At 40.9% G+C, this 13,634-nt stretch overlaps 1 protein-coding gene across 2 annotated transcripts in view; it reads right to left on the bottom strand.

Annotated features, from left to right (window-relative positions):
* LOC118077052 (cyclic AMP-dependent transcription factor ATF-7) overlaps window positions 1–13,634 on the bottom strand; it is a 101,894-nt gene that overhangs the window by 22,432 nt on the left and 65,828 nt on the right. For both annotated transcript variants that reach the window (XM_035100341.3, XM_060272070.2), the window contains exons 3-4: window positions 8,758–8,854; window positions 2,383–2,501 (exon numbers count right to left, since the gene is read on the bottom strand). In XM_035100341.3, coding sequence (XP_034956232.1) covers window positions 2,383–2,501; window positions 8,758–8,854 — 216 coding nt within the window. The remainder of the gene's footprint in view (window positions 1–2,382; window positions 2,502–8,757; window positions 8,855–13,634) is intronic.

Raw genomic sequence — 13,634 nt, 5'->3', positions numbered from 1 at the left:
GAAGACCAATCACCCACAAAACAGTGTGTCTGGAAATACCCTCTCTGCATTTAATTACCACAAAAAAAACCTCTGTGGCTGGAGCTATCCAGGACAAAATAAAAATAAAAAATAAAATCCCACATGAACTAAAACGAGCTCTAGCAACTGGACTCAACTCAGCCAAATGTTCAAAGCATCTCATGAATGTGCCCAGCAGCCCCTGCCAAGTTTTCTGAATAGCAAACCAGCTGGATCTAACAATCCAAGTCAGTACTAGCAGGGGTAATTCCTTCGGCCTGCCGACACCAAGCCAAGCTTTGAACTGCGGCAGTCTCTTGTTGGAGGTCAGAAATATTAAGCCCAAGTCCTATTAAACAAGAAATAAAACTTCCAGCAATCGAAGAATTCATAAGGGTAGCTATTAAAAAACAGTACAACACCAGGATTACGGGTGGTCTTAACGTATAAAATATCTGGCTAGACTGTGGGTTGTCTACCATTTCATTAAAAAAACAACCCTCAAAATAAATGCTAAGATTAAGATTCTGGGCTGAAATAGTAATAAAAAATGCAACATGGGAGGACCACCTCACTGTGAAAATGACACTGCATCAGAAGGTGAGACTACTGCAACAATACATGGCTAGTGAGAGGGATAAAAGCCCAGCTGGTCATCATTTCTTTAATTTTTGGCTGCTAAATGGATTTGCTTTGTTTTACTGTTTTGTTTTAATTTTTTTGCTACGTAATTGTAACTATGTCAGCTGCTTTGGGGGCCCCTTCAAAAGAAAGAAAAGCAAGAGATATTTTATATCTATATGTCTGAATTCCCAAAGACACAGTCTTTGGAAAGACATTAATGTAATTTGATTTACACAGCTGAGAAACAAGATGATTGAATACAGAGGTCTACTTGTTTAGCAAGCAGAATTCAGTCTGGGGGGAAAACAAAACAAAAAGAGTTGTACTAAAGATGTGTTACCCAAGTTTTCTTTTCAGAATGCCCTGAAACACAAAACAAACCCTGACTAATTTTAAAATATAAATTCATGAAAATGGATATTCAAAGAATTCTGGGAAGAAGTTTGGGTGGTGCATATATTTTGTTTTGGCTTTGCTACTTCATTCATTCCTTACATGGCTGCTCTGAAACCTAACTTCAGCTATGGCTGACTCCAAAGCTTGCAATATCTAATAATAATAATAATAATCCCTCTTATAGGTCTCTTTTTAAGCCCTGTAATGAATGCAAGAAAATCCTTCTACTTAGTCAACATGGTAAATATTCTGCTCTCTTCTGCAAATCTAGTGGTAGGCAACTTAATTCACAGATAAAATGGAAAAAGCGTTTTGCCTGAAGACTTCATTCAAGCTCCTTGATCACTATAGCCATTCAAACTGTTGTTGTTGTTGTTGTTGTTGTTGTTGTTGTTGTTGTTGTTGTTGTTGTTGTTGTTGTTATTATTATTTTATATAATTAGATATAATTATATTTAATATAATAATTATGCAATTATATATACACATATATTTAATTGGGCTGGTAATAATAATAATGGCTAGCTACTACATTCCAAAAGTGGTACCCTTTTCATTTCAAGAAGGACAAAGACATTTGTTCACTGGCAGACAGGTGGGCTGCTGTTCCTTTCTCCAGGGCTGAAAAATAGTCTACAGAAGTGATCCCTCTCCCTTCTTGCCTCGAGGGCCGCAGCTGGACACAGTGCTTGGATAATGGTCAGATCTCAACACTGTGTTTCACCTCTCACAGCAAACCCACTACTTCAGTTTAGTTACAATGCAATTTCTCTGGGCAGAAAACATAGTTTCTGTGGTACTTTAAGTGCCTGTCATTATTGATGCCAATCACGCATTTAAATGCTAGCATGCGTTCAAAAACAGAAAGGTGATGCGGCTGGGCTTTTTCTTTTTTCTTTTTAATACTCAAGGTGCCTTTAACCATCTGACTGCTATAAGCAATGAATGAACCACTGTATGCAAAACACAAGCAAGAAGGACCAAAGGCATGGAGCTACAAATAAGAGCTTTGCACACAGATATTGTCCCAAGCTTAGGAAGCAAGATGAAGACAGAACTATGGCAGATCTGGGAAAGTTGCTGGAAGTGAGCACAGATAGTACCAAATTAGATTGCCTATTGATCTGACTCAATACAATGCCATGATTTTCACGACTTCCGCGTGGCATCATATGACGCACTCAATGCAGGCCACTGTCAGAGTAAAATGCAACAGCAGATGAGCCCTCCTGGCTCATAATGTTTGCTGATGCATGCATCTTAAAATCCCAAGATGAACATAATTTAAGGACACTACAGAACAACAAATCCCCTCTTACAGCTCCTAAAATTTTAGCTCAATGAAAAGGCTTAGCCTCTTGCCTTTTTCTCATCATCTTCTGTGGCTTTCTTGAAGTCATGTTCAAATGAACTTGCCAACTCATTGAAGAGGCCAACTTCCTCACAGTTCTTCAAAAAACGAGTTGGTGTCGGCGTCTGATCTGTTTAGAGAGCAAGAGAAAAAGACAATGAAAAAAAGTTCAAATCAAAATATTCACTTCACAGAATAAGAAGCCTGGGATTACATAATTTCCTAAATGTTGTTTTCACATAATTTCCTAAATGTTGTTAGCCACTATTTAGGTGGCTAAAATTATACATTTTACACATACATTTCAGGGATCATATATTTGCAAATATATATATTAAAAAGGAACAACCAGATCACTTCAATTCAGATACCAGTAGTCAGCACATCTCTGATTTGTCAGTTACTGCCATCTAATCCAAGAACACTGGAAACAAGAGAACGCTTCTGGGTGTATGGACCTGACACCTTAACACTACATGGGCTCAACCCAAACGATAACACCTGACACCACTCATCTACACAAATGACACATTTCTGAATATTCGTGCTTCGATATTCTGTAACTGCCACATTGACTACAGTATTGATTCGTATTGGAGCAGCTGAAGAAGAAAGAAGCTGTAATTGTTTGTTTTTAAACTTTAATATCTCTGTTAAGCAGTGGGGAACTTCTGGTACAGGTCCCAATTTGATCTACAAGGTTGTTTTCCCCAAACCACACCCACTGCACAGCTAACATCGTATGTGATGGTCAGGTAGACATGACTGGATCAGCTGAGCAACTAAATTCCCTGTGGGGAACACCATTGGCCAACTGATCCCTGCCCTGTAGGAAATAAATGCTGTGGGTCTCAAAGGGCTTCTGATACTCACAGCCTTGGTTAACTCATGTAACAGTATTCTGGCCCATTCCATCTGGCCCACCCTAAATATCATTGAGAAAACGCACCTGTCACTTGCGAAGGGCTTCAGCCTTTTGTCAATGGTCTCACTAATATCTTCTAAGTGCAAATTTAAGGCAATCTACAATTCTTTTTATAACTTTTTATTTTTACTATTAGCTCATACGTATCTGTTTAAGAACATTTATGGCACATCAGTGGCCTAAATAAGCCTACCACCAATTCTCTTCCCATTTACAAAAATCTTAATGGAATTAATTGCTTTACAAACACCCCAGCCCCCCGAAAAACCCACCTATTCTTAATTGCCTAGAGATGAATCTTACTTGCCACAGAGAAACTGGAAGAGTGACTGTTTAGAAAGCGTCAGTTGCTTCACTTCTGCTCCCAAATGCCTATTTCCAACTACTAAATGAACTTGTTTCTGCTTTGTACCTAAAGTGCTGTGTACATTCTGCACTAAGATAAAATTGATTTTTTTAACCATGTCTGCATCAAGTAAAACAGTGTTCTGAGTTATGCATATGCTTATTATGCATAACTCATAATATGGGAAAGGGAAGCAATTACATAGTTAGTTATACATAGTCACAATAAATTGCTCACAGATTATTTTAAAATCCATGAAGGCTAAAGCCATGCCCCAACCCCTCCCACATAGGAACTTGGTGCATTATAGCTACAGAAAGATGGGGTACAGACTGCCTTGGTGAAAATCTAGGTTCACATAACTCAGATTTTGCTGGACTTTTTTTTTACTAGGTTGGCAGATACTAGCAAGCTCAGAATATCAGGGGAATCTTCTGTTTGCAAATTACATTATATGGACTCACAGAGAGAAAAAGTCTGATTTGTTCTTGCTGGGAGAGACAAGCTGTGTGGGCTGATATTTTCAGGATGTTTGCAAGGACTGGAGAGGAGTTCTGAGTGACTCATCTGTTTTACTGCATAACTGCCGCAAGAGGAATAAATGACTTGCATCTCCTACCCTTGAAACGGTCGCTATCAGCACCATAATGCACAACTGGAGACGATGGCAGTTGTCAACACTAGAGTACTGTGGATAATTTTGTGCTTGACAAAAGGGCTAAAAAAAATGTGAAAAAGCGATTTGCTCTGTCCTAGCTCCAGCTGTTTATACCCACAATACTCCTAAAGGTAAAGGGACCCCTGACCATTAGGTCCAGTCGTGACCGACTCTGGGGTTGCGCGCTCATCTCGCATTATTGGCCGAGGGAGCCGGCGTATAGCTTCCAGGTCATGTGGCCAGCATGACAAAGCCACTTCTGGCAAACCAGAGCAGCACACGGAAATTTCAGCACACGGAAACGCCGTTTACCTTCCCGCTGTAGCGGTTCCTATTTATCTACTTGCATTTTGACGTACTTTCGAACTGCTAGGTTGGCAGGAGCTGGGACTGAGCAACGGGAGCTCACCCCGTCACAGGGATTCGAACCGCTGACCTTCTGATCAGCAAGCCCTAGGTTCAGTGGTTTAACCCACAGCGCCACCTGGGTCCATTTACAATACTCCTACTATGCACAATTCTTCCAGCAGTTCCTTTATGTGTCAGGAAGAAAAGGTGCCCAGAGGAAGGAGGATTCTGCTTGTAAGACATTAGTACCTGGTGAGAGAGTGTGGCTACAAAGAACCAAATGGTGACTTCTGAACTTTTTATATAGCAAGAGAAAAAAAAAGAAAAAGAAAAAAAAGGACTGCACCTAAGAGGTATTTCCTGTCAGTGCTGAGGGAATGAAATAAACCACACCTGCCAAAATACTACCAAGTTTCTAAAACTGTCACAAGGCTCAAAAGCTCTTTCCTACATCCATCCTGTGGGATACAGGCAACAATCGTTTTAAGCGCTTCCAGTTGATGAGTGACCATGCAAGTGGTTGGGGAAAGGGGGCATAACGGGGCCAGGGCAGGTTTACGTATGTTCCACCAATGAGCGGGGAGGCAACCCCTGCACAAAACAGTCGTTACCTGTATATATGGCAAGCAAACGGAAAAATGCATGTGAATTCACAAATACGGTCATTTTTTTAATTCCACCTTTTAGGGTGTTCATCTTCCCAAGGTAGCTTACAGCACAATCAGTAAAATCAACAGCAACATAATAAAATTGTAAGATATTAAAACAACAAAGCAACCAACAACACTCAAATAACAGTAATTGATAAATACATTATTAAAACACAGTGCCGTGTGAATAAGCTGTTGCCAGCAGCATCTTTACATATCTGGTTGTTAAGACATGGTGGTTGGAAGGATATATGTCCCCCTGTTTATCTGCTACAGTCTGCCTTTTTTTTTAAATTCCCTTATGTTTGATTTGCCTCTAACCAAACATAATGGCATCAAACATACCGACATTCACTGATGAACTGTTAACAGTGTGGGTGGGTTGGGTTGGGTAGGATTTTTTTTAACTTGACTTTTCCCACCTTTGTTTTCCATGCTGCATATCTAAATAAAAGCCTTATAAACAAACAAACAAACAACACAAACAAACAGCCACAGTGCCATAAAAATCACTGAAAACAGGTTGCAATAAAAGGTTTTTAGGAGGAGGATATGTAGCTTCTTGGTGAGATATTCCTCAGACTGGATCAGCAGAAAAGGTCCTGTGCCAAGTAGGGCTGGGCAATATCTGGTTTTCAACATTATGATATACAGTCAAACATTGTGTTATGTTTGCTTCACGTTGCGGCTTTTCAGGGTAAGAACGTGGCAAACCCAGAAGTGTTTACTTCCAGATTCGCCGTGCGTGCATGCGCAGAAGCGATCTGTGCGCTTCACGCATGTGCAGAAGTGCTCTATCATGCTTCGTGCACATGCAGTAGCAACACTCTACTTACGGACTTTTCAGGGCGCAAACGGCACCCCAAAATGGATCGCTTTGTAAGTAGAGGTACCACTGTATCACAATGTTTGAAATAAGGATGAAACTACGTAGCGGCTAACGGGGTATTGTCCAGGCAACTGCTACTTCTCAGAAGCCTGAAACTTTTTTATTACATTTTAATATTTTAAATATTGTTACAGTGGTACCTTGGTTCTCAAATGCCTTGGTTCCCAAACGCTGAAAACCCGGAAGTAAGTGTTCCGGTTTTCGAACATTTTTCGGAAGCCAAACGTCTGATGCAGCAGTCGGCTATTGTTTTCGGGGCGCCGGCACCAATCAGAAGCTGCACCTTGGTTTTAAACATTTCGGAAGTCAAATGGACTTCCGGAATGGATTAAGTTTGGCGCTTTTGTTTTTGCTATTTATTTTGTTTTTGAGGCTTTTTTGGTTAATTTGTTTTTGCGACTGTGTGGAATCCAGTTCAGCTACTGACTGATTGATTGTGTGACTGCGGAAATGGATAAAAGCCCCCCATCCAAACAATGACTATCATCGGTGCAGGTAAGACAATTTTTTTAATTTTAATTTTTATCATCTACAATGTTGTTGTTTAGCCATTTAGTCGTGTCCGACTCTTTGTGACCCCATGTACCATGGACGATACAGTCTTATTTTATAGTACAGTACACTGATTATTGCTTTCATTTTATGGATCAATGGTCTCGTTAGATAGCAAAATTCGTGTTAAATTGCTGTTTTAGGGTTTGTTTTTAAAAGTCTGGAACGGATGAATCCATTTTGCATTACTTTCTATGGGAAAGTGCGCCTTGGTTTTGGACTGGACTTCCAGAACGGATTAAGTTTGAGAACCAAGGTACCCCTGTACCACTGTTATTTTATAGAACAGAGCAACAAGGGGTGGCAGGAATCATGAGAGAAATGATGACCACCTTCACAGTTTTTCCCCACAGCGTGATTTTTTACATAACACACACAAACATTGTGATTCACAGTATATTGCCAAGTCAGTACAGTGGTGCCTCGCTTAATGAATGCCCTGCTTAACGAAATTTCCGCTTAACGAAAGGATTTTTTGAGTGGAGGTAGCCTCGCTAGACGAATTCGTTTTATGAAAAATTCATCTAGCGAATCGCGTTTTCCCATAGGAATGCATTGAAATTCAATTATTGCGTTCCTATGGGCAAAAAAAAAATTTCAAAAAAATTTCAATGCATTCCCATGGGATTCGCTAGACGAATTTTTCGTTATAAGAAAAGACCCGTGTAACGAATTAAATTCGTCTAGCGAGGCACCACTGTATTATGAAACGGTTATCACTATGTTGACTACAAACCGGTTTGGGACAATGTATTGATCAGCCCTGGTATCAAGCCCTGTCCCTGGTACTCGCTAACTTTATAGCTCTCACTGTTGGGACTAGACAGCAGGGCCTCTAATGCTGATATTAAAGCTCTCTCTCTCTCTCTCTCTCTCTCTCTCTCTCTCTCTCTCTCTCTCTCTCTCTCTCTCTCTCTCACACACACACACGTACTTGGTGGCCCTTCAGATAGTGTGGTCCCAAACCATTTGTGGCTTTAAAAGTTAAAAACAGGCTCTTAAATTGGTTCCCAGGCGCAGTGTAAATAAACCATTCCATGCATGGAACAGTGTATTATGTCTGGAGGACAAAACTCTTGCTGCTGCATTCTGCACCTACTGATGCTTCAGGGCCGTCTTTCAGGGCAGCCCCACATAGAGGACATTAAAAGTAATCAAACACGGTGCAGACTAATTCTCAAGTAGAAACTCCTGCCACGTAACAGAAATTTCTTCTTCTTTCTCTATTCCATAGAGAAAAAGCCATTTCATTCAATGATTGCAACCCTGTCACTTCCTTTTAAGGATTCACAAATGAAGGATAATTGACAGGGTGCAGGGACATTCCTCAACTGCAGCAGCCCACAGTTTATGGCAATAGCCTACTGTTGAGACAGCCAGGTATATTTTCCTGAAATCTTGTATAAAGGGTTGCATTGACTATGCCTGTTGAGAGAGACTCATCTGGACTCTGCAAATGCACTCCCTGCAACAGCCAATGCATGAGATGGAGTTTCAAATTTATTAAGTGACAGCCTAAAAGCTTCAGAAAATTGACACTTGGGGAGGAGGGAAGGAAGCAGAGCTTGTCAACTTTTGTTTATCACCCTGAAAAAAGTATGAAGAAATGTGAAAAGCCTTTTGTCTGCAAATTTTTCACTCTTAAACACAAAACCTGGTATTGCCACAATACATAAAGAGGCAGAGTTCTAGAAGCATCACACTTTCTTTCTTTCTTTCTTTCTTTCTTTCTTTCTTTCTTTCTTTCTTTCTTTCTTTCTTTCTTTCTTTCTTTCTTTCTTTCTTTCTTTCTTCCTTCCTTCCTTCCTTCCTTCCTTCCTTCCTTCCTTCCTTCCTTCCTTCCTTCCTTCCTTCCTTCCCTCCCTCCCTCCCTCCCTCCCTCCCCTTTCTGAATAAATGAAGGTCACAATCTGAGTAGAGCAGATATTATTCAGCGCATCTGGTCTCTGGTATTGATCTTACAACCGGACTGTATTAACTGTGCCACTTTCCAAATGGACCTAGATTGCAACACGTACCTGCTATGATGACTGAATCTGTTCTGGCAGGACCGAATTTCAGTGTCATTTCATGCTTGAGTTTATGAACAGCCAGGTGGTCCTCATTTGTAAACCTCTAAAATGAAAAATGGCAGGGAGGAAGGGAGAGGAAAGAGAGAACAATAAGTGCACAAACACACTTAATATTATAACTGTACATTCTACACCAGGATTTGGGGTGGGGTGGGACTGCCCCAGGACAGCGGCTATAATAGAATCACTGCAAAGTGTAAAGCAAAAACAGAACAGGCCAGATTGTGGGAGAAGTGCTGCATGAACACATTTTCTCTAAATGGAAGGGGGAAAGCCATAACATGTTGAGCTCCTGGCTAATAGAGAGAAATGGGTTTAATAATCAAAATTTAAAAAGGGAAGAAAAAAGGCAACAGCGTGTAGTTACTGCACTAGACTAGGAAACGTGAAATATTCTCTCTGCAGTGCTCTGCAAAATGTGCCACTTTATTATTGACTAATGGAGAGGGAAATTATTTACTATTGGCAATGGAGGGGTAGGAGTAGGATCAGTTAATGGCCTGTATTGTGCCAAACAGAGCTGGCATCTACAAGGCGATTTGGTCCTCAGTTTATGAAACATGACTGAGCTAGGCTGGCTCAAGATCAGTGGCCAATGGCTACAAATACAGAAACGCAAGAGCTCAATCATCACTCCCAATGAACAAGGGCCTTTACATCTCGTGTGCCAAAATATGCTATGTTCCACCTGCAATATTATTATAGGAAGGAACAAAGTACAGCTGGTCCTGGTCTCTGGGACTCTACTGGTAATACTGGATTTCCCACACGAGAGCTCAAGGTGAAGACAGCCAACCATGATTAATCTTACAAAAGGCAGGTGATAAAATAAAATTGGGTAATATTTGCATGTCACCAAAACATCCATAAAGACCTTTTGCAATATTGATGGAAGTGAACAAATAAAAGCTACTACATTTTCTGAAAGAAATAGTTTTTAACATTTGGTTTTTGTTTTTATTCCCTGCTATAGTAAACATAAATGAACCAAAATAGCTTTCTTCAAATGGGAAGTGTGCTCTTTACTCTAAATGTCATATTAAACTTAGACCAATCTCTTAACTGAACACCAAACTGAATATATCAAGGCTTCAATTATCAGAATTATTACTACTTCATTTTCCCCATTGAACAACAATTTGCTCCAGTGAATTACCTGCCAATACTGACTGGCCTCTCCAAAACAGAACCAAATCCTTTGAAAGCTGACAGTGCTTTATACAACAGTGAAGACTATGGCCCATGACCATAATCAACAATCAGTTCCATAAAAATGTGGTAAAGATGCACACTCCTGAGCATTTTTATTCCCCCCCCCATTGATTGAGTGTGTCTTCTCCAAGTATGACTTAGTTGGATATCACCCATAGGCAGCTGAGGCCATCTCAGCCTTCCAGCTTTATAAGAATAAAATTTTTGACTATTCTTTGGAACTGACCCTGCAGGCACGATCAGGACCACCATAAAACAGTGCCCCCAACACCCATCCTGCAGAGCCAGTCCAGTCAAAAGGATTACACCCCACCCCACCCCACCCCACCCCCTGCTATCAGACCACTTATTGTGCCATCAGGAGCAAAAACTAAGTTGAAGGTATGTCCTACTCCATGTGCCGGACCAATGACAACTTGAGACAACCCCATGGTTATGATGCAGGCCATGAAGTTCTGAGTCAGCTCACAAACAGCCATAGCGTGAATGTTGAGGTCACCAACATCTCCTCCAACATCACATCTGAGACCACCTTGGCCAGCAATCAGGGAGACTGCCTCTCTGGCCCAAAAGCAGATACGGGTCCTCCAATTCAGCTACTAAGAGATGTGCTCCTTGGTGATGATCACAGAAGTCTGATGGCAACCTTCTCTACCCCTCTGGTCTGCTGCAGTGATGCACTGAGTACCTGGGTAGGCAGAGCTGGGTGAAATCAAGCCCAACTTCCTCAACCACCCAGGTCTTGGTGATACATGCCAGGTTGGCCTCCTCTTCCATGATTACATCATGAATGAGCGAGGTGATATTTTTTTCACGCTATGCATCTAATGAATGTTGTTGCAAACTATACTTTCCAGATCACTCCTTTGCCTTTTATGACTTCAACTCAATACTTCAAAAAGCACTAAGAATTTTGAAAGTAGTTAGGATGAGCAAAAGCAGCGTGAAAGCAATTTATTCTCTCTGGAAGGTATAGAATGAAGGTAGCAAGTAAACCATTTACCAGCAAATCTGCCACTATTTCAAAAGCAGCTTAAAAAACAAAACATTCAAGGAAGAAAATAAAATTAAAACCCACATCTACAACTCCTATTTCTTTTGACACCACAATCTGGTACGGAACTAGCGGATGGAGTTTTTACTTTGGCAGAATGGCAAGCAGTGGCAGCAGGACCATAAAACACTGTAATAGGGAGTCAAAACTCATTTATTTGCCACCATTGAAGGATTTGTGGCATCAAGTGTTTTTTTCCCCTTCAAGTGCTGTAACACTGTGCCATATTTCAGTAGGGATTGGTAATCAAAGCACTGTCACTGCCATATAATCATGGCATTTGAAGAAGTAACCCATGTTGCTCAGTAAAGCTCAGTCATGGAGACTCTGGCTTCTACCCTGATCTTCGGCTACATTTTGTTTAATCTTAGAAAGTCTCTTCATGCCCTTAGGTCCCAGAATACAGAAACCACATACAGAAGTTCTGATGCAGAGGAGATGTCTATGGAGATGTGTGTGCAGTAGGACTCTGGCTGAGTGATCCAACACAGACCCAGAAGCTGTAAAATGTAAAATGCCCTGCAAGCCACCCAGGGGGAGAAGGTGTTCTTTTGGAACCCAGAGTTCAGATCCTTCAAAATGAGGATGAACCAGGATTTACGGGTCCATAAAGTCATGAACTGCCTACAGCACCTCGGTCTACCCTAAGCTTCCAGCAGAGAAGGCAGAGGGATACGTGGAGGCCATCTGGCCAAGTAGGAATGTCAGCCTCCAAGACAAGATGCTGCCCCTTAAATTATACCTAACTGGAGAAGGGCATGCAGAATGACTGCTTCACTATTTTGGCATGTAGTTGAGCTCAGACTGTTGTTGAAACAGTTTCCTTTGCTCCTGGGATTTACATTGGGAGCTGGCTCAGGTCCTGTCCTGTCTGACCCAGCCTTAGCTACCTGGAATTCGGATACCTGTTTATCAGACTCATGGAACAGATCCAACTTCTACCAGCCTTGCCAGGACAAGATAAATGCCTCTGTTCTAAGCCACATTTGTTCACAAGATTTCAAAGGATTTTAATTGCTCTGCAATGTTTATCGTGTGCAAACTGAAACAGATTCTGCTGCTTTCTAATGAATGCCAAAACCTAGAGACTAACCATGGCACTTTAGTCCTAAACCATGCCTCTCCACATAGAAGGGAAAGTGATGGAATGTGAGATGAAAGGATAACAGTCTGAACCACAGTACTATTGTTTTAATCTCTTCCCCCAACTGACAAGTTCAGACTCTGGAAGGGCTCCCTTCAGACACTTAAAAAGAAGTGGAGAATGGCTCTGGTAGCTGTAAGCATGTGGTCTTCTCTTCCACACCAGAAAGACTGATTTCAAATATTTAGAGAGAGAAAACGATAACATGCTAACTGCACCTGTTATGGGGAATTCATTCAGTCCATTGCTTTGTGAGTACAGAGTCCATTTGAAACCTGTTTTAATAACCCCCAAAATTGAGACATACTCCTCGAAAGAGAACATTTGATCAGAGGCACAGATGATGATGATTTACAGTATATATACCCCACCCTTTTACGGAAAAGGTTTACAGAGCACCATACAAGAACAAGTACTAAAACAGTCCCTGTCCTCAGGCTCACGATCTATAAAGATATGACACACAAGGAAAATGGGATGGGATGGACTTGGGAAAAATAAGCTCACATTACTAAAAGTTAACAACTCTTAAAGTTACATATGCAAACCGCACGTACTGCAGCATATTCTACTAAATACATAGAATCACAGAATTGGAAGGGACCATGAGGGTCATTTAGTCCAACCCCCTGCAATGTAGGAATCTTGCACCCAACATGGGGCTCGAACCCATACCCTGAGATTAAGTGTCTAATGCTCTTATCAATTGAGCTATCCTTAATATACAGAATGCTTCTTTCAAGCCTAATTTGTATGTTTATGTATACACTCTGTAGCTGCCCAGGAAAGCCTTTGCAAGCACGTTTCCCTGTAGGTGCCTGTTGGGAGACTCTTAAGACAGTATAGATCCCAGGAACAGCACTCACACCCTGGGTCAGGAGCTAATAGGTTGACCTGAGGATCATTGTGAAAAGTTGGGGAAGGCAGTAAGAAGAGAAAGAAGGAACAGAAGCAAGGTGGCCTGAATTTTCAACTGTTTGGAATAATACAACTGCGAAATATCATTTCTGCAACAACACATTTTATAATGCAAATTTACATTAATATGTTATGCAACTAGTTTTTGTGTTCCTGCTCTTCAAAAAAAGAGAGCACTAATAATAGCTTTTTTGGGTATCAGGAAGAAAAGAGAGCATGGCCATATTCAGAAAAGGAATTTTTTTATCTCAGCTTGTTTTATGTAATTGTCTTGTAAGTTGGGCTGTGATGTTTTTCTCAGCTAGTATTCACATTAAAACAGTAAAATCACTCATAAAGTCACTCAAATCAACATAATCATAACATTAAGCTAATTTCATATCAGCAGCAATGAACAAAACAGTTTCATCCAGTTTACACTTCAGCTTAATTTCCTCCAGAAACATGGATGAAGAAATCAGTATTAAGGTGGCGCTGAAACTCCACCCCAGCCAT

Source organism: Zootoca vivipara, chromosome 2 (genome assembly GCF_965207765.1).
Source record: "Zootoca vivipara chromosome 2, rZooViv2.hap1.1, whole genome shotgun sequence".
NCBI classification, from domain to species: Eukaryota; Metazoa; Chordata; class Lepidosauria; order Squamata; family Lacertidae; genus Zootoca; species Zootoca vivipara.
The sequence above is the reverse complement of the archived record's forward strand: the minus strand, read 5'-3'. Positions and strand labels throughout refer to the sequence as shown.